General features: G+C 43.5%; 1 protein-coding gene across 1 annotated transcript in view; it reads right to left on the minus strand.

The window, feature by feature from the left end:
• The window catches only part of GLP1R (glucagon like peptide 1 receptor), a 676,904-nt gene that overhangs the window by 168,427 nt on the left and 484,427 nt on the right, over window positions 1–24,050 (minus strand). The window contains exon 5 of the mRNA XM_069607308.1: window positions 3,407–3,467. Within this exon, the coding sequence (XP_069463409.1) occupies window positions 3,407–3,467 (61 nt within the window). The remainder of the gene's footprint in view (window positions 1–3,406; window positions 3,468–24,050) is intronic.

Below are 24,050 nucleotides of genomic sequence, written 5' to 3' on the forward strand. Positions count from 1 at the left end.
CAAATTGGTTGGCAAGGCTCGACTTGAAAGACACCTCTGACCATTCCTATAGCTCAAGACGGTATCTAGTGTTTCCACTGAAAAGGATTCCAACGAAACCCTTTCCATTGAAACCTAACCATCAACGATATATGCAGTGAATGCATATATGTGATGGGTAAAGGGTTCATTTTCGTTGGGGTAGGTTTTTAAGGGTAAAAAACGGGGGTACCTCACCACCCCCAAAAAATACAATAAAATGCATTTGATGCAAATATTTTCGATGGTTAGGTTTTCGATGCAAAAACTTTGGTTGGAAAGTTTTAGATGGAAAGATCATTAACCGCTCAAGACCATAGGCGGTTCCTAAAAGTCCTATGGAGGGAAGGGAGTTGGCAGTTTGCTTGCCTCCCCTTTGGATTGGCCACGCTGGGCGTTTACCAAGGTCATGAGACGGGTGGCGGAAGCTATCAGAGACAGGGGGATCAGGATTACAGTTAGGATTATAGTCCACCTGAAAGATATTCTGATCCTAGTGCGGGACAAGGCAACATTGGCGAGTCATTTACAATGGGTGAGCACCCTGTTGACCTCATTTGGGTTTCTAATCAACTAAGAGAAATTTGAACTGGTTCGGAGGCAATGGATGAAGTTTCTGGGATTTGTAATAGACACCAGGAAACCCACCTTGAAGTTGCTGCAGCAGAAAATGAAAGCAACAAAGAAAGAGTTGAGAGTAGAGATTCAGAAGATGCATATCTCGCATCAGAATCTAGCGAGGATTGTGGGCGTTCTGCCAGCCTCAATTCAGGCTACATTGCCCAGTCCCCTGCATTACAGGGTGCTGCAGAGGATGAAAATCAGGCATTTGCAAGGGCGAGTAAGAGAGCACCAGTATGTCCCGTTAGACGAAGACGTGAGAGCAGAATTGAGCTGGTTGTTGCGCAACATGGAAACCTGGAACGGCAGTGCCATTTTCAGAGATGTCACATAATTAGTGATAGAATCGGATGCAAGCAGGTCTGGTTGGGGCGCCAGGTGCAGCCATTTACAGACAGGAGGAAAGTGGTCCGCAGAGGAGTTGAAACTACATATAAACTGTTTAGAACTGTTAGCAGGCTCGTTCTCTGTGAGAACCTTTTTCCAAAAAGAGGGCAAACTGTTGCATCCAGTTAAAGATGCACAACATCTCAGCAGTGCGATACATTAACAAGTTAGGGGGAACCAATTGAACATTTCGATAGAGATGGCGAAGAACTTCTGACATTATCGCCAGTATTATCCTGCTAGACAAACGCAGGGTGGAAGAACATTGACTGTATTGATGTTCATCACCTGTGTGCTGATGCTATTGTAATGTGGTTTATTTTTCTTAGCTACCTATTCCCTCCCTTATGGTGTGTCTGGTTGCTTCCTAGGTGATGATCTTAAAAGCAACTGATCGAAGGGCTTCTTCGGTGCTGTTGTGACTGCTGCAGGAGTGGTTATGCGGGGACCAGGAGCGGGTTCCAGTGTTGGTACAGAGTCCATGTTGAGGGATGTCAGGAGCGAAGTTTACCAGTTGAACTTTGACCTGTTGGAACACCAAAGGAAGAGGAGGAGGCACAGACAGGACATGACATAAGGAGTGTGCTGTTTCATGGTTGGTTTGAGGAAATGGACACAAAACTACAGAACACTGCAGACCTTCTGGGGAGTTGTAGTCCCATGTAGGGGAACATTTGTTTGGTTGGTTGTTTTCCTTTTTTTTTTTAAATGAAACAAAACAATTGTGTAAAACAAAAAGGTGAAGATTTAAAAGAGCTGCTGTGAAGAGTAGCATTAAAGAGTCTAAGGATAATGCTTGCCCCGTGTCTTTAATAGATGCAAGATTCCTGGCAATAAAGCCTGGGCAATCTTCATTGCTGAGCCAATCTAATGGTGTAAACAAGTTCTCCATCTCCATCCATCTGAAGTGCAGATCTTTAAAGTCCTTATCATGCTTGGATATGAAACGCTTAGAAAATAATTGTGATTTGCAATCATGTGCTTCTCACGCTCTTTACTTCTATAAAGGCCTTGTAATTACAATTACAATAAACATGTTGGTTTAGGTTGGACTTCCCAGATCAGTCCTAAGAAGTCTTTTACTTTTTTAGTAATTATGTATATGGGTATCTTTGTCATACTTTTTTCTTGTGTTCGTTTGATTGATTGATTGATTGATTGATTGATTGATTGCGCCATTAATTCTTTGAAACTTTTTCACACCGTTGTCTTGTGGTGAGGGAGCACTTTTTTAAATAAATTAATCAAATAATCAAACTAAGTATTTAGGACCACACATCCCATAATGCATTTGGCAGGGGAATGAAAGCCGCAGTGGTGGCTGTTTTCTTTGATTAGCAGCAGCACAGACACTGTCCATACGCAAGGTTTCACCACACCCAACATGTTGCATTATCCACTTTCCTCCATCACACGGCATCCCACGATGTTGCTGAGCTCATGGTGACTTAAGGATCATACCTTGGTTGCTATTTAATTGAGGGGAGCACCAGGATTTATCCCTGACTACCCATTAATTTTGGGGAGTTCTAGGATTTATCTCTGGTTATCCATTAATTGAGGGGAGCTCAGGATTTATCCTTGCCTACCCATTAGCTGTGCGGAGCACCAGAATTTACCCCTGGTTACCCATTAATTGAGGGTAGTGCCAGGGTTTATCCTTAGCTACTCATTAATTGAGGGGAGTGCCAGGATGCATCCGTGGCTACCGATTAATTGAGGGGACCACCACAATGTATCCTTTGCGACCCATTAATTGAGGGGAGCACAAGGATGTATCCTTGCCTACCCATTAGTTGAGGGGAGCGCCAGGATTTATCCGTGGCTACCCATTAATTGAGGGGAGCCCGAGGATTTATCCTTGGCTATCCGTTAATTGCTTGACTACCCATTAATTGAGGTTTTGAACAGTAGATTGTTCTAATCCCTGGTCTACCAATACTAGGGGAAATTGATATGTGCATCTGTACACCTATATGCTTGAAAAGGGTGCACCCGAGTGTGTGCTGTGGACAGATGCAGGCATTTGAACCCATTTGCATGACAATATCCAACCAGTGACAGACAGAGCTTCACAGAGCCGGTTCGGCCATATCTTGGAAATTAGTTGAGAAAAATGGTGGCGAGATGTGTTGGTGAGATGGCTGCAATGAAAGCCACCAATATGTGCAGTGGGTTCCTCAAGGGCAATCCACAACCGTAGCATCGCTCCTCCAATCGTGCGAACGCTTGAACCATTTGGTGTTGATTGGTCAACCATGTTAGCCATAATGAGCCCAAGTGAAGCAGCACGTTTTTAAAGCACAAACATGTTCCATCTTTGACAAGCAACAATTCGCAAACATTGTCAAACATGCTTAAAGCTGAAGACTTAACACACCCGTCATCTTCATATAGGTACTTCACGATGCCCCAGGGTACAACAAACAGCACTGGCACTCCTGAGGGAGAAAGAGACAAGTGTTATGTGTTGCCATCCAGAGGTTAGACATGTAAAAACCATCAGCGACACCTTCACTGTCCTCCGGGACATTCACCTTAACTATCAATGAAGACCCATGGATTAACGTTACAGAACATAATGCTTGAGTTGCCCATTCTGGGATTTGTGCTTGTGACCTCATTGTATACACATGCTATGGACTGACCCACTGAGCTATCTAACTGGAATATAAAGCTCTGCTAAGGGTGTGATATGCAATATCATTTGTGTCCTGCTGCTGACTACGTCCTACACCACTCTTGCCTAGATCTGTGATCAGGCATTGAGCAATTTCCCAACCGAAATCTCTTCTTAAAGTTAAAGTGAGGTCCCCCCCCTATTTTAGGGGACATTTTGGCAGTGGATGGATTTCTGGTTTGTAGTTTCTTGAAGATTTACGATTTATGAATTTCTTCGAAGTTCGGGGGTACCCCTAGGATCATTGTGGGAGCACTAAAGGGGCCCGAATTACTGCTTGATTGTGATGGATTTGGGGAGCATGTGCAAAAAACACAATCAAGGTGTAACTATAAATTAGAAAACGGAAGACTGGGTGGAGTGGCCACAACACAAAGTGAATGGATGAACGAATAGGGGTGTTCATCAGGTGTGCGCACCTTGTTAGATGAGTCAGCGTATTGGATCTTGCAAATCTAGTAACACTGTGGCCGTTTCAGAGTAATTCCCCTGAGCCTGGTCTCCCCTTTTGGAAAGCAGGCATAAAGCAATGCACATGGTTGCCAGGGATCTCTGGCAACATTTCCCTGCCTCGAATAGAAGTGCTCATCCTTTGCATGATGATTTCTATTTATCAAACGGACGATGAAATATAATTTGCAAAAAAGTACCTTTAAGGCCCTGGAAAGCCAAAGCACTTACTGACCCCAAGCTAGTACAGGGCTTCTTACTGCAACCCCAATCGTCCTGGCATCAGTGAGGTAAAGTCTGGAGCACACCCGAAGGTTGGGCATGCATGGCTGTGCGCACCGTCACACGCGGTCCGCCACTCCAACGCCAAGTAAATACTTAGTTGAAATGACATGGAACCATTTTGTATAACGCTTTACCGAGTGTGAGAGAGAAGGATTGGGGCAAGCAATAGGCGGGCGCGACAGAGCGGAAGAGATTGAAAAACAGACGGTGAAGAGAGTGAGAGCACCGGAAGTGAAATAGGGAACCAAAGAATGAAAACAAGAAAGAGGAGAGGCAGAGAAAGGACTGTACGCTGGCAATTTAAGTGCCAAAAAAATAAAGTATCAAAGGAAGGAAAAGAAACTTAGAGGCCCCTCGAACTAGGTTATTGCAGATTTCTAGCACAGCAAAATTACATTTTATATTCAAATGTTATGATAGGCTTAATAAAATCACCAGGTGTCTTGCCTTTCCTCGCACTCTTCATTCAATCCAACACAGCACCACATGCTTAGGCCTTGATTTGTTTGTTTGTTTGTTAATTTGTATAGCGCACCGAACCCAAAGGTATCAGGCGCTTTTGCAAACAGTTACAAGTATTCATTAGAGTGAGTTACAAGGTTACAGTACAAATATACAAGTATACATAGCGTGAATTAGAGTAGTTACAGTGAATATATACACGATAGTACAATAAGGTACAGAGGAACTCACAATTTGACAGTGGGTAGTATTGATTAGTTAGAACGTCAGATGTCAGGTAACCACCTTAGTCAAGGCGTAGGCTAGCCAAGCTGTGTCAGTGGGCTCTCGATGCGAGCCAATTTATAGTATTTCGTCTAAAGTTGAGGAATGGTTGGTCCATTCTCAAGGCAAGAGAGAGTGCATTGCAGTGCTGCACCGCCATAACTGATGATTCGCAGAGCGTTTTTCAATGAGACTGCGCCATTATAAATCACTTCTGTGAATCAGGACTTTGGTCTCCAGGATAGTTCACACACAAACACATGGATGACACGTTCACAATGCCACCACACTCTCAGACTTCAGTTTAAAAGATGACTACTGTCAGCAGATTTTAATATATGTAATATGAAAATATGAAGCTGTGGTGGACATGTACATTTCTCCATCACAATTCTGCTCTTGTTTTTGGTGTGCCTACCCTTCGATCCCACTGTTAACCCAAGCAGTGCCAGCAGGTACTGCTTAGCCCCTCCCTAATTCTATCTCGCCATCAAATGTATTTATTTTTTATTTATTTTATTTTCCATTTATAACGCGCTTGATACTAGCAAGTGTTTTCTAAGAGCGGGATCGGGATTCGAACCTGTGTTGCGCTGCTTTGTTTTGCTTCCAAGACAAATGTGTTGCCTCTGAGCTTTCTTTACTCCCCAAATGACATCAACCACTCATCTACTAAAGGCCCCTTTAGTTATTTCACAATGCATGCCATCAGCCATTCTAACTTTCAAGAGAGCAGTATGCCATGAGTGTAATGTGCTTCAGTACAACAAAAGCAGATTTTAGAACAGTTAGGTTTTTCTCTTGAAAGTTGGCACACTAGCAGTAAATGGAATAAATGGACCACCTGCCTTTCTATGTTTAAAATTGGAACCTATTTTGTTGTACTGTTTTGCATTAGATTTTGCCAGATCGTGTGATCTATTATTAGAATAATTGTTTTGTGTGAATTCCTAAGCCAATCTATTTATTTGCATTTCTTTGTTGGATATCCACCATTCTAGGAGATTATAATATGATCATTTTGAGAGCTGAAAAGAGGTATCTGCCCTGCCTTTTACCTGTGTCATAATCATGAGCGAGCATGCATGACTGTAGCACTAGCCATTGAATAATTGAATATCATTGTAAAGGGTGTGGATGATGATTAAAAAAATACAAACATAGGCAGCGCTCTCATGCCCCTACCCCCCTCCGACATATGTCATACTTCCAGATGTTATATTTATTATAAGCACATGCATGAACACTTTGTGTGCTAATCTCCCAGAAGCAAAATGGAACAAAAGAGGGAAGGGTGAATAGAGAAACAAGGGAAGGGAAGGTACATTGCTGCCCTCCACCCATTTTAACTGTCTGACCCTAAATCCTCCCACCTAACTCTGCCAACTACTTGATCCCACTGTTCGCAAGGTAACCTCCTCTTTCATATGTCAGTATGGTAGAGCACTACCCCATTAAAACCAAACGCAATTGAATTCAGGATCATCTGTTCTGGAAAAAGCAACAGATCCTCATCTGTGAGGCAGCACTCACTTCCCCTTATGCTACGCTGCCTGTGCTGCCTCTATGCCCTCTACCAGCTTCACTCTTCCGGCCTCTGTAATAACCTTCCACTCTCTTGACTTATCAAACCTGCCACCTGTATCGGTTGTTTCTTGTCTGCATCTTCAGCCATACAGACCTGTATGAAACCTAGTTTTCATTTCCAGCAAGGTGCAGTGACATCCAGGGATCGAGTAAAATCTCCCAAATTGTGACACATGACCCTCGGCCATGTTGGTCCCGCCTCAGTTTCTTGCAGGTGTTTAGACACCATTTTCTGTTCCTCCCAGTTGGGGAGAGTTCTTTATTAATCGATTATGATGTCTCTGCCCAAAATGTTGCCCAGGGAATTAGGTTTAACCTGCCATCGCTTCATGATGTATACCCCTAAGGGACTGACGGCGATCAGGGGGCAGCTGTTAAATAATTACAAATAATAATCCTCGTGATACTTAGCATGTATTTGTTCGATGTTTTTTTCTCACAGTCAAAACATGTTCTTAATGACTCTCGTTTTGTTCCCAATTATTATACATTTTTTTATTGGGTTTTGGTTAAGCAAAAAAACCTATCACAATTCCAAATTTCTAAAAATTGTAAATCGTACAATACACAACATATATCACCATTATGTAAAAAACTTCAACAATGGAATACAATTTTTCATTAGTAAAACAATAACATCATAATCATGTAATATTTCCATAAAAGAAGGAAGACAACAGAAAAGAAAAACAAAAAAGTAATAATTTTTTAGCTTAGAATATATTAATAATGCAAATCACTGCAATGGTTAATGAGGTTTATGAGCAAGCTAGGTTCCAGTGCTAAAATCGGTCCGACAATAGGAAGGACGTATTATGAACACAGTTTGCTAAGCAAGATGTTCCCAGCTGGAATGTGACACCACATTCTCCCAAAATATATGCTGCCAAGATTCTGGTTGTCCCACTCCATTGCAGAATCCGCAGGAGTTGGATATAGAAGCAGACCCAGACCGAATCGCACAGATTTCGCCATCCGCCATTCAGGAGTGAATTCAAATGAAATCCTACAAAAGTATCACAATAAATTGAGCAGGGAAATCTTATGAAATATGCCGGAAGAGTTCCCCACTTCCTGGGAATCGCATACATTTGTTTATATAACCTATAGTTCGAATTAGTGACTATTACCATAATCCAATCCATGTCCGAGAGCTTTAAATGAAGAGAGGAGAACTCCCAAATCGTTAAAACAAGCTGTGCACTTGCTTTATAGTTCCTTTAGATTTACACAAAGATTACTAGACAGACATGCATTGAGCACTTCAAACACTGAGTTAACCAGGGCAAAGAGAATATTATGATACAAAGCAAGCATATTCTTTTTGCCTACTATCCTAATGAAGCGAGCCCTATCTCCAATCTGATACAGGACATAGGAAGACAATTGGGTAAAAAAGAGTGCCTTTTTCCACAAAAGACCCTCTAACTGAGTAAGAGTGACCCGATATTCCAAATGCCCACATTCCAAGCCATTCAGAATTGCAGGAACAACTTTGGCTTTATAGTATCTAATGGTTGGTACCAGAGAGAAGAGACAGAACTTCATCTTTAACCACTTCATATGGGCAGCCAAGAGCAAACTCTTCTTTTTTTAAAGTTGCTAGAAGAGCAAAATGCCTTTTATTAAAGATCTAAAATCCCAAATAACATAGATGGGATGCTACCTCCAATTTGGATCCAAAAAGTCTACAGTTAAATATGTGGATTTTTTTAGTACCCCACGAAAGGCAATTGACCTTAGTTTTTAGCGTATTCAATTCCAATTCATTTTAGACAGATATACATTAAGATAATTTAGGGCCAGCTGGATTCTGAAGGCCTGCTGAGAATACTTTTGCTTGCAGTGGGCCTTCTAGGTTCAAGGTTCTGTAGTCTATGGGTCTCTGGTTCTGGTCTCTGTCTGGATGGGATGTCGGCCGTCAAAATGCTCTGCAGAAATGGAAAATGAATGTCTCTACCTGTCCCAGCAGTCTATTTTAATATGTTTTGGAAGTGGGTGTGTGCATGGCATAACTGAGCCTGCCCCTCTCTACTTGTCATTGGCCCAATTCTCCCCTCTCCCATGATTGGGGGAAGGAAATGGATTGTCATCATGATGAGGTCTGTTTATGGGTCAGAGGATCCTCCCCTGGTCAATTTGCCCACAAATCTATATTTGATTCAAATACATATTTCCCAGATACACAATTTGTTGAAATTACATGTACACATTATATATTCCTTATGGTCCATGCTTGTCCGCCTCTAATCTTCCTGGGGCTTGCATTAAAAAATGGCAACATTTTGCACTTTTTGACTGGTTTAGCAATATCGGACATTTACCAAAAATTACACAAATGTGCGCAAGGAGTATGGACATTAATTGATGAAGATTTTTAACATGCAGACATTTGGAGTGAGACCCTATTTCCACTAGCAACCCCCCCAGAATACACCACAGGGTCCTAACGCCTCTTAAAACGTGCACAGAAAAATCACAAAAATAATGATATTACTTATATAATTATGACAATCCGTACTATGAATTATCAATTTTTTTAAAAATTATGCTCTGGCCCAGATGGGTGTGGTTTAGGTTCCAAAGCACAGGGGGGAAGCTTCTGTCTGTACCCGCCTCCAGCTCAGGTGGCTCCCAGAGGCACTTCTCCTCCCACTTCTCCCAAGAGGAAGCTATTTTACGACCCCCCCAATATAACATTTGCCTGAGCCCAGGACAGTGCATTGTTCTGTGTCTCTGCCCTCTGCAGGTGCCCCTCCCCTAATCTAATCAGAGAGGTGTCATATCCTTTTGGTGGGGAAGCAGGAGGCTTGATAGTATAGGACCCTTGCTTAACATTGTTTTGATGGCATCCTTACAGTAGAGTGGTGATGTGGAACCCCCCACAAGAAGGTTGTATCTTTGGAGTGGTCTTGTGCCAACTGCGCAGTTCTCCTGGATTCTGGCGTGAATGTGGGCGGCGATAGCTCATCCCCACATCCACCCAGTCTATTGATTTAGTTTGTTCTGGGATAGAATAATGGGCGGCGACAGCTCATCCCCACATCTAACCAGTCAATTGATTCAACATGGGTCAAAACCCTTTACAAGTTATAGGGTGATCATTTAACGATTACATACGCATTCCTTTTGTAAATATTGGGACAATTATTGCCTCCGACCAGGACTGTGAAAATACTTCATAGTAGCTGATATGTTTAAATAGTATGGTGAGTATCGCAGCCCATAAATGTGGCGAGCTCTTCAAGGTTGGGGAGCCCATCCGGTCCTGATGCTCGAGAATTCTTAGCTTCGATTAATAGTTCTTTGGCATCATCTTCTACAATAGGCGAATACCAAGGTGTCATCATCCAGGAAGGGGCACTATGGCTTTAGATTTGTAATATAATTGATAAAAATGCTGGGACCACACATCTTCCTCTATGGGTTACATTGGATTGAACGCTGATTGCCAGTCTCGTTTTTTAGCAATGAAAGACAGAAGGACTTCCAACATACTCTGACTATCATTATTCAGCATCTGATGCCTATGACATTTAAGCCGGTTCTTATACCACAATATAAATCGAGAAAACCGATTGCTTATACTCTGAGCCTGATAGAGAAGAACTACCCAAAAGGCAGATATTCACTCTGAGCTCTTTTTTATCTCAACAGTGAGAGGATCACAGCAGTGCTTCTTAGTTACTGACGTGGAATCTAAAGTCCCTGTTACGGTTTCCAAAAAAATTGCAGATGAGTCCTGAATAATCCTATTAGAGTTATGTGGCGAAAATTGATCTTTCAATTCACCAGTAGCCGAAGCACAAAGGATCTCATTAAGATTAAGATTGCAATTTCTGATGTTCTTTGGAAACCCCATTAAACAATTACCACTAGATGCCACTGTAAGTGCATTACAGGTTATCCTAGTGTCCCTAGTAGCTAATTCGATAAATTATGGAAGCATCCAATCACTTGTGATCATATTTGTCTGTGTGGATAAGCTGAAAGTCCTTACAGGAATTTATATAGAGTGGAAGAGACTGAGATATAGTCAATAAAAAAATGATTGAAGCAATTATGCCATGTAAAAGATGGGGGTTCATTCCCTGTGAAATTGCTGTTGAGTTTATGACGTTCCCAGATATTAAAGAAATAGGTCCAACAAACGCCCCTGGCCTCCTTACTAGATACATATGATTTAATCCTAATCTGGACAAATACAGTTAAAATCCCCTGCTAACACTATATTTGATGAAAGACCTTGATCCAACCATGAAAGGAAGATATCTGCAAGGGATTCTAAGAAAGCTTAAAAATTCAAAGTAATAGAATTCCAGTACAGATTGATAACTAATATTTCGACAGGGGATGACAAGAAACGCACTTCAAGACTAATTTAGCTACAAAGAACCCTGCACAAGTGTCAGCACAGATTTCTGTGCATCAAAAGATTGCACTATTGTCTGTCATCATTAGACAACAAGCCTACAAGATTCCACCCTTACTAGAGCGAACCACTTTCTATAGAAGGGGACTATAATGATACAGTGGAGCAGTCTTGATTAACCAAAACTCTTGAGGCATTATAATGCAAAAGGAATTGAATGCACAGGCAATACTAGAGGGAAAGAACAAAGATCTATGGCCCGCAGATTCCTAGCCAAAATGCAAAGCAGCGGGCTGTTGAAGAGTCTGTGCCCTGAACCTATTGCATGCACTACCAGCGAGAAGAGCCGAAGGCAATCAGGACCAGTCAGTTAGTTCAGAGGATGTGTTGCAATCGACTTGTAAAAAAAGAACTGTTTGTTTGTGGAATTGTGTCTGATGGCAGGACGTTTGCAATGCTTGAGGCTAGAGCCAGTGCTTTTTTGTGGATAGAACCAGGGTGCGTGTGCATCGTAAAACCTTGAGGATTATCAGAGTTACTTTACAAATCATATCCTAATAACATAAAGTTATGAATTTCTTCTAGCAACAAAGAAAGCTCAATTATAGACTTAAAATGTATATGAACCACATTTGCCTTCAAGTCATCCACTAATTCCACTCAGTCAATGTCATTAGATTCAATTTTACTTAATCTTGGGATCTCGTGAAAAAGACCTGGCACATTGGATCGGTCTAGCAGAATTGTTGACAAATTCGTAACAATGTATTCGAGTCCCAGAACCAAAGGGCCTAAAAGATAGTTTGAATAACAGAACTAAAGAGTGCATGACAGGTGTGTAGAGGAGCAGCTGTGTGCATCTGCAGGAAATCCAGCACCCCTACCTCCCATGTATTGGAGATATGAGATTGTACTGTGCCTAACAGCAACCAAACCATAGTACCAATATCGCAGCGAGTGTATGGAAGAAGATACCCATTGAGACAACCTTACCAAAATGTACCCTTGACGTGGTGATAACCTACAGGAGGAAAATCCTTAAGGAATATGGAAAAGAGTAAAGAAGAAGAGCTAGTGATGTCATAAAAAAGTGTGCAAAACGTCTCAAGACACTGGCTGAAGACTAATGTATGGATCCTAGAAGGCCAATAGTGAAACAAGGATCAAGTGAACTTTCAAATACAAAAGAGGAAGATTATATGCGTGTGAAGTGAAGCAGAAAAATGACCGTTGAATAAATGTACAGACGCTGAAATGCAAGGTAGTTTAAGGCATCATAGAAGCTAGCTGTAAGTAGTGAATAGAATGCCGGGGAAGCCGTCATTGCACAGGAAGCTGGATATTGGTATCATGAATTTAGTAAGCCAGAGCCTATGAAGCGGGAATGGAAACCTGTGTTGCAGCAAGAATAGTAGGTTCGTGGAGCTGAATGGCAAGACTGTCTGACCTGAAGGCAAGACTGAAACAACCAAGGTCAGCTATCCATTCTGAAGAAGAACGAGTATGCAGAGGATGAACCTTCCCACGCTAAGGTGCAAGAAAGAACACAAAGGATGCCAAACTTTAATTCATTTAAAGCATTTAAAAGCTGCAAAATGGACTAAATCGTGGTCTCCTGTCACGTGATTCTAGGATGGAAATAGACAGTGAACTTGGAGTTCCAGACACGATAGTGAATGCCCTCACTCCTGTGCATTCTCACAGACAAGGATACTCTGCAAGGCCAAGTACAAAGACAATTTCATGGCAGAAGGCATGAGCGATGAAAGATGCTGGGCTAATTAAGTGGTGTGGTACGTGCTGCTAAATGAACCAAATGTTCCAGAAATGGCACACGTGTGCCAACCGATTGTTTTAGTCCATATAGCAAAGGACCTGATAGTCTGAAGACCAATGACAAACTGTGTAGCTAATGTTTCTGAAATGACATGTTTTTTATAGATAGGCATAGGTTGTCCACCTGATAACAGATAGCTTTGCTCCTATAGAAAACTATACTTAGATGTCTCCCTTAACCAATCCCGACCCTTGATAGTTTTTTTACTATTTGCCACATAGTATGGAGTCACTCTGATGTATTTTCCATATTAAAACTATATTTTGTGTAGAGATCATTGAGAGTCTGAGTGTAAGTCCGTAGATGTTCGTTGAAACCTCCCTGTTTTAGACAATTGCTAATAAAACAGTACTTTGCCATCTTCCTGACTTGGTTCCGTTATTAAGACTCAGAATTATTCTGGTGTGAGCCCATGCATTCCCTATGCACGTTCCTAAAGGGCCTTAAGCTCAGCATAGCCTGAGGGATTTGAGGAAGGGGGTCAACAAAAGGTGTTGGTGCATTGCCATGAACAATTTTAGGCAATGATGGTACACCCTCCCCCATCTCAATACAGGACTCATCACGTACCTCAGCTGCCTTAGCAAAACCAAAGAGGTTTTCTCAAAATAAGCCATAATCCGGTACTCCTTAGGTGGCCAAAGGTGGGACCAATAAGGTCCGTCAAACTTCCCTTATTTTTCACCTTCCTTTTTTAAAGTGAATTCATCAAAGTTAAATCTCTCTTTAACCATGTAATACACCTCTTGAGATAAAACGATTTGCCGCTGAGCGCACACTTTGGTTATGTGGTGAATTTGGGACCAGTCTGTGACTGTGGCGCTTGAACACATCTTCCCAGCTGTAGTTGGCAGGCATTTTGTTTTTGGCCATTCTTTTTGCAACTTTGGCTTGAAAGCAACCTCCAGCTGTGGAATGAAATGCAAATAAATGTGATTGTGTTTTGCTAACTGAAGTTAAGGGTTGCTTTTGCAGCAGTTTCGTGATTGCTTTTATTTTTATGCTATATATATCAGACTATTTTGTCTAAACTAGGAATTTGCTCTTCATTCACAAGCTACATATGGAATTATTTTTCCTTTCAAAAGAAATGAACATCCAAGCAATGCTTTCATTTTGTTCAAAACATAAGATGTGCTACATAGCTATGTCTAGTGCTGTGACCGCAGGTCCCAAGCACGACAGCACAGGGACTGGTCCTGGGGTAGACTGGGCTTTGTGCCTCTACTACAGATTGCCTGATCGTAGGATTGAAGTAGAGCCTACAGAGAGAGGGCGTCTTCAGACAGTGAGAGTAAGGAACTTCACAGGACTTCAAATGTTAACAAAATGAGCACAAGGCCTGGTCCAGGGAAAGCAACCGCTCCAGTCTCCAGGACACCAGCTGCTACTCTTCCCACATGCTTGACAAATCAACAAGACTTCATTGCCCACTCCAGTTTCCCCTCCTCAGTCCCATATTTGCTTTCAACAGTCTCGTTTTATAAAGATCACTTGAAAAGTGCACATCATAACAAAAGCATCCCTCTTCTCCTCATATACCCTGCCATGCAGCAAAGCCGCGGAAAAGCATGGTGTAAGCACAGTCGGGCAGTCTAGGCCGTCAGAGCTGTGGAAAAGTGCTCGAGAAATCACAGGCCCACTGGCTTCTAGATATTTCTATCTGTTGCAGCCGCGATGCTGGTTTACATTCACAATGGGATCGTTCTGAGCGGTCCCCGGGAAGCTGCTGTTTCTGTGGATGCTCTGGGTTTAGCTGCACCGAGCACTCCTGTCGCTGTCTATTCAAGTACAGTGAGTCACGTAGCTTTTCCTTTTAGAACTGGAGAGCCGTTGGAGGTGACTGTGGGCAGTTGCCTCTGAGCTTCCCGCTGCGTGTTTACCGTTTATGCTGGTGGGCTCCTTTTGTGACAATGTCTTGAAAGTCTGAGAACGTTTGGCTTGCTGTTTCCTGCTTATTATTGGTCCCAGGCCACCACTCCATGGTATAAGGAACACGAGTCTAATGAAGTCTGGTCAGAGACTATTCAGGCCTCGAGACTGTGGATGTGACTAGAGTGGACAACGGACTTGGTCTGCACCGGTTCAGAATTCAACGGTTTCATTCATTTTAAATCACAGGTGCAGGTTGACTTTGATTCCACTCAGAAGTATCTATTTTTGTACTGGTGAAAAACCGTCACTTTTTTTTTTTTTTACAAACAATGATATTCTTTTTAATTGTATTTGATCTGTTTTTAGCTACCTTTAGCTGCCCTTAGTGTGGGTTTCTAGGCTAGAGATGGGGAAACGTAAGGCCAATGTGTAGCCGAATCCCAAGGCAGGAAAGACATTGAAAAATGACTAAATCCTTGAATTTACTTGTATAATAGGTGAGTGGGCACCGCTGATTACTTCGAAATAGTGCAAAGGTGTTTATTCCCAGATGTTTTCTTTGTCGTTGGAAATTGTGTGAGTGGGGAGCAAACCCTCTGATACGTGTCTCAGTGCTGGGCACGAGAATATAACTGCGAAAAAAGGACCAAGACAATCCAGCCTTCGGTGAGGGCTGCACTCCCTAAGAACCATTATGTGGTTTTATTGAAACATAGAGAGAGTCTGTTCCTATTATATGCTAGTCATCAAATGTTTAAAAAAAAGTTTGGTTTGCAATAAACTGTGTTTATTCAGTAGATTATCCTTGCAGATGCATGATATGCCAACCCTTGGATTACCGCTCCAGTCTTTGCAATGCTCCCATGATGCTTAACTAAAGGAAATTACTGGCAAACTGGACGGAAACATATCTAAAGCCTAAGGGGCATTCAAAATGGAACTGGAAAGAATGGCTGATCTCCTGGTCCTTGTGATGGTGGTATAAAAAGTATCTCTTCAAATGAAGGATGTATTGAGAACAATTTGCCCACTTTGGGTAATGAACTAAATTCTGGTCATGTGATTTCACTTGCTGATTCTCCAAGGAAACAAGCTCCTCTTTATGAATGTTTGATTTCTGGGTCTGTGCAGGAGACGTTGCATGTGCGCCCCCCAACAACGGAGGGCTGTCAGAAGTGAAAGGCCAGCTACTTTGAAAGCACTTTAGGAGGGCATGAGGAGGGAGGAGCAAATTGTGCATTCACAAGGTGGGCAGTGAAGGAAAGTGAAAGGGTAGAGAAGTGGCAAAATAAAGTGTGATCCGATGGATATGATGGGTCCGTTTGAGACTTTGTGAAGGGTTTCAAATAATCCCTTTTTTAAATTTCCCTTTCCATTAGTGATGATATAGTACACTTCCTACAGAATTAAATTGACCAATGTGCTGTGATCAAGCCAGCACCTACATTGCCTGTTTCTAGTGCGGCTACACACCAAACATGATGGGGTGAACATGTGGTGGCAGGAATACATGAGGTGACTCAATGTTCATCCTCAGTAAAGCCGGGTGCTAATATAAAGATTGCTGCGTAGGCACCAAAGCAGGGGTCAGGTATGGGTCAGGTATGGTTTTCCTTTGAAGGTTCTTATTCTGCCTCCATTGCCATTTTAGTACATTTAGATCCATTGCCACTCAACACCATGGAAACTACTAATTCACTGGTCAATAAAGTTTCACATTGGGTTAATACCAGAATAGAGGGGTCTAAGATCAACCCTAAAAAATGTCTTAATGGAGAGGAAAATAAGCTGTGTGGGCTATAGATGGAAATCCATTGCCCATACGGAGTGCGCAGCGTGAGCAATATAGCAACTCTTTCAAAAATGATGATGCATCTCATGTTTTTGAACATCCAATCAGCGCGTGTCTTTGATGTCCGTGGACACTAAACCACTCCCTAATTGACCCAGAGGCATCTGTGGTTTCTGAATCAGGAAATTAGCCCTCGGACTGGACCCAGATATCACTAATTGTTTTTCCTACTTTTTGGCTATTTGTTAAAAAACTACTGGACGGATTTTCACCAAATTTACAAAAGCTTTCGGGACCAAGCTGCCGCACCTCGGAAATCCGTCCAACGGTTTGGGCTGTAGGCATGAGCAAAATAAAATCCATTCTGTCTATGAGGATTTCAAAAATGTTGGGACCCCTCCTATAACTTTGCCCCCCCCCGGACGAAACTGCACCAAACTCCGCAAAATCGTTCCTAGGTGACCATATACTTTATATGCACCATTTGGTGAGGATTCGTTGAACAGCACCAAAGGTATAAACTGCCCAAAAAGTGCTCTTTCTATGAGTTGAGCAACTTAACCATAACTACAGGGCTGCTACCGCAGGCCCTGAAATATATATATATATGTATATATATGTATATATGTATATATATATACATATATATATACATATATACATATATATATATATATATATATATATATATATTTTCAGTGAAAAAACCTGTGTTAAGAGAGAGTTAAGGTGATCAGATTTACCAAACAAAATCCATGAAATTCGGCATCGCATTTGAAGCAAGTCCGACTTAAATTGCGCTCCCTGTTGTGCAGCATATGATCACAATGATGGCATCACAAAATTTCACCGGTTTTATTACGGTTAGGCCAAAATGAACGAGGATAAAAGGTCCAAGCACCAAAAGTCCTACCCCCATTTGTTCACATAGATATATGTGGGGGGGTAAAGGTAATATAAAATGTATAGGCGTAAGGTGGTGGGATGTGGGGGGGTCCCCCCACATATGTATATGTGAACAAATGGATAAAACAGAAAAAACAAATCGGACTTTTGGTAGTCGGACTTTTAAACTACGTCATTTCATGCAGATCCGTATTATTATACTATAGCTGCTTTGGACCCACTAGCCATGGCCTTCGGCCGTGGCTACAGTACATGTTGCACCAACAGGTTTCTTTGGGGCCCACTAGCCATGAAATTTGGCCATGGCCAGTGGCTCAAAGACCAATTACCCCCTGACTAGTAGATGTGATCACTTTAGTTGCCAACATTCCTTTTTTCCCACTCTCTTCCGATTTGTGCCGGATTCCCACGACAATGGCAATGAACTACACATACAACAGCAATGACCCATGCCTGCAGTATTCCCATGGTATTCCCTGATAATCCACAAAAGTACAGAAATCAAAAACTCTTTCCAGTCCTCTCAGGCAATAACCAAATGCCCCCTCCTCCTCTAAGGAAGGCATGGCATCAAAGTAAGACAGACACAAGTGATCACAGTTCATGGGTGTTTACGCCTAATCTAAACCCAAATCTAAGATGGGAGCAAGCTATGACCATCAAATAAAAATAATGCAGTCCTAATGTAGTCGAGTCAAATAAAGAGGGCCTATAATTAAAAAAAACTATTGCCAATCCTTACCGCTATGCTACAAAAGAGTGTGGGATAATGTTCACAACAAAGGTAAGAAGTGTTCACAAAATAATAAGTCAGGATGTCATGGCTGGGGTCTCCCTTCCCCACACTATAGCACAGGAGAAGGCAGGACTCTTGAGCATAGAGCACTCCTTGGCTTCTCCCGCACAAGGGTACAGTTTCTTTTCTCAATATCGGGACCTTCTATGTCCAAGACTCTTTTATGCAAAGTCTCTCACTTCAGAGGGCCTGATTTGCCATTAGCAACAAAACAAAGTTCTTTCCATTAATATTCCCGTCAGGTGATTACTCTTAACCCTTGGATCCCCTCAGCCAGGCTTTGATCCTTCTCTCAACGTTGTATTTGTATTTCTTTATTTGTATAGGACGCCTGGCCCAAAGGCATCTGGGTGCATATCTTAAGTTACAGAGACAGGAATTACAAAAGTACATAACAGCATGAAAGAAGGGCAATGTACAAAGAACATTGAAAATAATAAGGCATGTACATAACAGTATAAATAGAATCCAAGTCTGAGCCTCCCTCAATCGGGCTCAGACCAACCCTTCACTGTTGACATCCCTCAGTCGTCACAATGTTCATGTTGTATTACTGCTCACCCTAATTCGCGGGCATCCCTCAGTTGGTTTCACTTTTGCCTCCACAACGTGCCAAAGACTTTCAACTGTATAAGGGGTTTGGCTTGACCCTTGTATGACCACTTTGACACCTTATGCCAGCCTCCGCTAAGGCCTCTTGGTACTTGTAGTTTCTACAACAGCCGAAAACTTTTGACTAAGCGCAGGATTTAACATAACCTGCTGGCGGACCAGTTCGATTCTCTTATTCAACACATTCTCCTTGTTCAGGAGTGGGGCACCGGTTAGAGTCCTTCGAATGAGCACCCACGTGACACCGGACCACTCTAACTCTGATGCCAATTTTACTCACAAAAGACCTTTGTACTTTAGTCTTCTTTCTTAATACAATGTTGCTATTCACAACCTTGAGCCCAACACAGTCCGGTCTATTATCAGGGCTTTCTGACTCACCTGCTGTGCCAATATCTGTTGGCGTCTCTTGCCTCTGGAGTCAAGGACGATACCTCGATGGCAACCGCTTCTCCCCGCCCTGGCTATCGGTGCAGGAGGGTCCCATGTACCCGTGACAACATTCGGACCATTTGCCAGCTGTGATTCCCGGTCTTACGTTTCTTTTCTCAGCGACTCCACGGGTCTGGGTTGAAAAGGGATCTGGCAACTCCCTCCTTGTCATCCTTTTAGGCCTTGCAGCCTTTCTCCTCCATTTGAACTGCCGTCCTGGAATAGCTCCTTCCTTGTGCATTTGGCTTTGCTCAGAGTGTGCTTTCGTGCTCTGCCTTTTATCCCAATGGGGGAAGGGAAGTCAGTTGTGTGTAATTATCGGTAATTGCCTGATCTGCCTGACCCTTGTGTTTAGGACATATCAGGTATACGGCTTTGGTGTTAGTCTGTTGTCTTTGAGAGTAATCGAACTGTGAGAAAGTGTTTGTGTCAAGATATCCTATGGGGAGGGAAAGGGAAAACGTCTCATAAGGAAGTGGGTGGCGCGTCTCACCCTTCGGTGTCCCAATTCCACTCCACGAAGACCACTCAGCCAGGCGATCCTCCCACACTGGTCCACCCCCAGGAACTGGATCGAATAGCAATGGCCGTGTCCTGGCCACCTGGATAACAGATCCCTAGGGACTAGCAAGTAAGACACCTTCAGGTTTCTCACACCCCCACTCCTTTCAGCTGCATTTTCCCCTCCGTAACCCCTTTCACTCTTAAGTTTGTGTGACACATTTTCTTTTCCTAGCATGTCTTCTGTTGTAACCGCAGGAATCTCACGAGAATCGCCCGGTATTACCCTGATAATCCAAAAATGTTTGAACCATAATCGGCTCCCCAGACCAACCCCAACTTTCCAAATTCACAAAGCATCCTCTCTCCCCACCTCTAGCGTAATGCAATTTCATCCTTTCCCCCCTCCAAATAGCTTTTTGAGCACTTTCATTTTTGTATTACACCATTATCACCCCAGTAATTGCTCTCATCACCAATGCCCCTTAGAATATTTTAAAAACTCCTTGACAGAATAACCCCAAACCTGTCCCAGAAATTAAGTCAATGCTTCATGCCCAAGTTGTTCCTTATTTGCGACATATATATATCAATGAAAAAACTTTGTTAAAGGGATGTAATGGTTACAAGTAAAACTGAAAAACCTCAGAAATTCACAAGTTATGGTAAGCTAAGCAACCATAATTCGTGCCACCACCGTGAACTGCTAAGACTAACACCCAGGACATCAAAGATGACATCACAAATGTCATTGATGACATCACTGGTGACATCACATGTAAAATACATTTTGATGAAATGTCCCTACAAGGGAGAAACAAAGTTGTTTAATTGAATTTTCTAGGTTTTTATTAGGGCAACTTTAGCATAATGTCCCTTTTAACAAACATTTTTCAGTGAATTTCATAGGTTTTCATTACTGCAACTTAGCCATAATGTCCCTTTAACAAAGTTTTTTCAGTGAATTTTATGGGTTTTTACCAGTGCATGTAATTTCCTACAACTTGTTAATATCATACTTACCCCAATATAGCAACATTTTTGTCCAATTTACAAAGTTTCATCTTATAACCATACCATTTCCCACCTTCTAGCATAATTTTTAACACTTCTATACACTTTTTGCAGCTTTTCCCACTGTTTTTGCATTTGTTGATGTACACGAATGTCTGATGTCATTGCAGACATTCCAGACAGTGTCACGTGACCACGTCCTCGCGCGCGGCATGATGGTGTGCCTGTGAATGCGTCCCCACTTCACAATTGGGTCTATGCTTGCGGACAGATTAGAACTGCATTTTCTGTTGATCTAGCAACTTTCAAGCTTAAAATGTACCCTTGCAGACTGGCCATCAGGGGGCGCACGGATGGAAGCCTCCTTCGTGTGAGCTCTGCACAAGGGTCTGTTAATGTGGACTGAGCCTCCACCACGAGACCCTCCCTCCCCGACCTGGCAACCACTAGATTTGGACTCCGGAAAGTGCCTGGAACCCTGTGGGAAAGCCACGACACACATCAGAGCTGTTTTGGCCGAGATATTCGTGGCTGAAACCCTGACGCCCGGCTGCACAACGGGCCCATGGAGTCGACACACATCGTCTCGCTGTGTCTCGAGCCCAACAGGGACGGATTATGTGACTCACACACTGAGGCAGCAACGCCGTCGCACAGCCCCACACCAATGGCCTCTTCCCAGTGAGGTGTGAATACAGGACAATTGGTCCACTTTCTAATAGCACCGAGACCCGCCTGAGTGTGAACACAAACGCGCTGCGACCTGAACAACACCAGGACAGACAGAATCACCTTATGCGCACCGGGACCCGCACCTAAGCCACCCCCACAATGGACCAGAGGATAGGGGAGCTCACGGAATGCCACTGGAGTCCAGGTAACAGTAGCCCAAGCCCCCCCCACCCATCAGACCCAGCGACTGTCACTGAGGCGGCGTGACCAGATCACGCAAAAATAGTGCCCCTCTCCATTCTTTGTTCATGCCTGCACGACCCGAGAACATCAGTGCGGGAGCCCCCGTTACCTATCATCTGGCAGCTTGCTCACCGGCACTGGGTCACCCTCACCGGCCATCGGGACAACAGGACGCAACTAACACGAGCGCATGTGATCAGGGGGCCCCTGCGGCCCCCCACAATTTACAATCGTGCAAACGACACAGAATGACACAGAACCACTGTGAGAAAGACGTGCCTGGGGCGCACCTAGCAACAAACAGTGTCCCCCTCAGAGTTGCGCCCCGTGCCCAACGGCCTATGCGCCCGGGCATGCAGTAAGCCCTGTGATGACCTAATTACACCGGGAAATCATCAGACATCGGCCCATAGACTCGATACTCAACAGCAAGATCACCATATCTGGCACTGCCTGCCGGCCCCACCAGGACCCTGACTCCTGCAGTCACGCTGAAAACACCCACTCACAGAGATCCCAAAGTGTAGGCCCATGTGAAAGGGGCTTATAAGGAGATCATGAAAGAAGGTCCCTGTGGTGACCAGTCAATCCCAGGGGACCATAATAACTCATTCAGCGACGCAGGTCGCCGGCAAACTGTACCCCACCATCAATCAACTACTATAACTTTGGAAATCAGACCCAGATAGCACTCACAGAGAACTCAACAAACCTTACTCCAAACTGAGTGATCAAGGGTTGGGCCCCTCCGGTGCAGGGCGTGGGCCCTCCTCAGAGATCCCACACCCTACTGAACACGGCTACCCCTAATCACGTGCACCCTCCATGGCTCACTGGGTTTCACACGTTATCGTACGAGGGTCACACATATCCTGGAAACTTTCAGAGAATACGTTTTGGTGATTCAGGCAACATCCAAATTCTTCCAATCCTGGAATCAGTCTGGGGTCCTCCTGACATGCCCCTGGGTGAAAGTGACACCACTGGCTCCAATCCTTGCATAAATACGCCACTGAGGTTCTTATCGGAGAGCATTACGCGGAGATCAGGATGTGTATCCCCCAGCAGATCGGCACCCGGTATGGCCACCCAGTGACTCCCTCAAATTGCAGCACATGCCTGACACTCCTGAAAAGATTGCCAATTGCTACACGAGACACCACCCACACCCCAAACCTGCTGTCCATGGACATTAAGAGAAAGCTAGCAATATACAGGTTCTCCTCGCTTCACGGCTCCCGCAGCCCACCCAGTGCCACAAACATGTCATCAACAGGGCCCGAAGCGGCCGCAACCAAGGCGGATGTTGCTGGCCTGCTCACCGAAATGCGAAGCATGAGAGCCGACATCGGAAGCAAAATAGACAAAATTACACATAGAATAGACAAGATGGAAGAGGGGCTAGAGGACAAATCAAAGATACCTGGTATGAAGTGGTGCTGGGGGAAGACCCAGATACTGCTATAGACACGATATATGACATAGCAGAGGGGGGACATGAAACATCTAGACTGTATGAGATGTTAATGTCCCGAGTGGGCAAATAGGTGGTGCAACTCAGACTAGATTGGGAGGAAGAAGTAGGGGCCCCGATGAGCGATGGTATGTGGGAAAGAGCACAAGGATACCATAAGAAAGTATCAAGAAACGCTAGGCTACAACAGATGCAATTGTATATAACTCACAGGGCATACCTGACGCCTCAAAAGATAGCCAAATTTAAAAATGCTGGACGTCAGGCGTGCCCTAAATGTAATGAAGAAAATGCGGGAATGGTGCATATGTTTTGGGCGTGCCCACTGATAGAGAGATATTGGGGAGAAATAGCACAAAAACTGGAAGACAAGGGGATTCATATGAAGGTGGAGACGGCGTGGGCCTGTCTGATAGGAGGTTTCCCCAGACCACGTAAGTTTAAACATGTAAGCAAACTAAAAGACCTAGCGTATGTTCTAGCAAAGAGAAGAATTGCGATGGGTTGGAAGGCATGCCATAGACTGAAATTGGAGACATGGTGGAAAGATTTACAAATGTGGGCGGAGGCAGAAACTGTGGTATGGTAGGAAGCGTGTACAGGGGAGGTAGATGAAGAAGCTGAGACCCTAACTAGCTGGAGGCAATTGATAGATGAATTATTCGGGCCGTCGTTTGAGGATAGAGACTAATTGAGTTCTGTTGAAGAGGAATCCCTACCGCAAGAGGGAGAGACTGGAAACAAGGAGGAGTAGGCTGGGGAGGGGGGAG

This window comes from Ambystoma mexicanum, chromosome 4q (assembly GCF_040938575.1).
Source record: "Ambystoma mexicanum isolate Mex_15411 chromosome 4q, UKY_AmexF1_1, whole genome shotgun sequence".
NCBI classification, from domain to species: Eukaryota; Metazoa; Chordata; class Amphibia; order Caudata; family Ambystomatidae; genus Ambystoma; species Ambystoma mexicanum.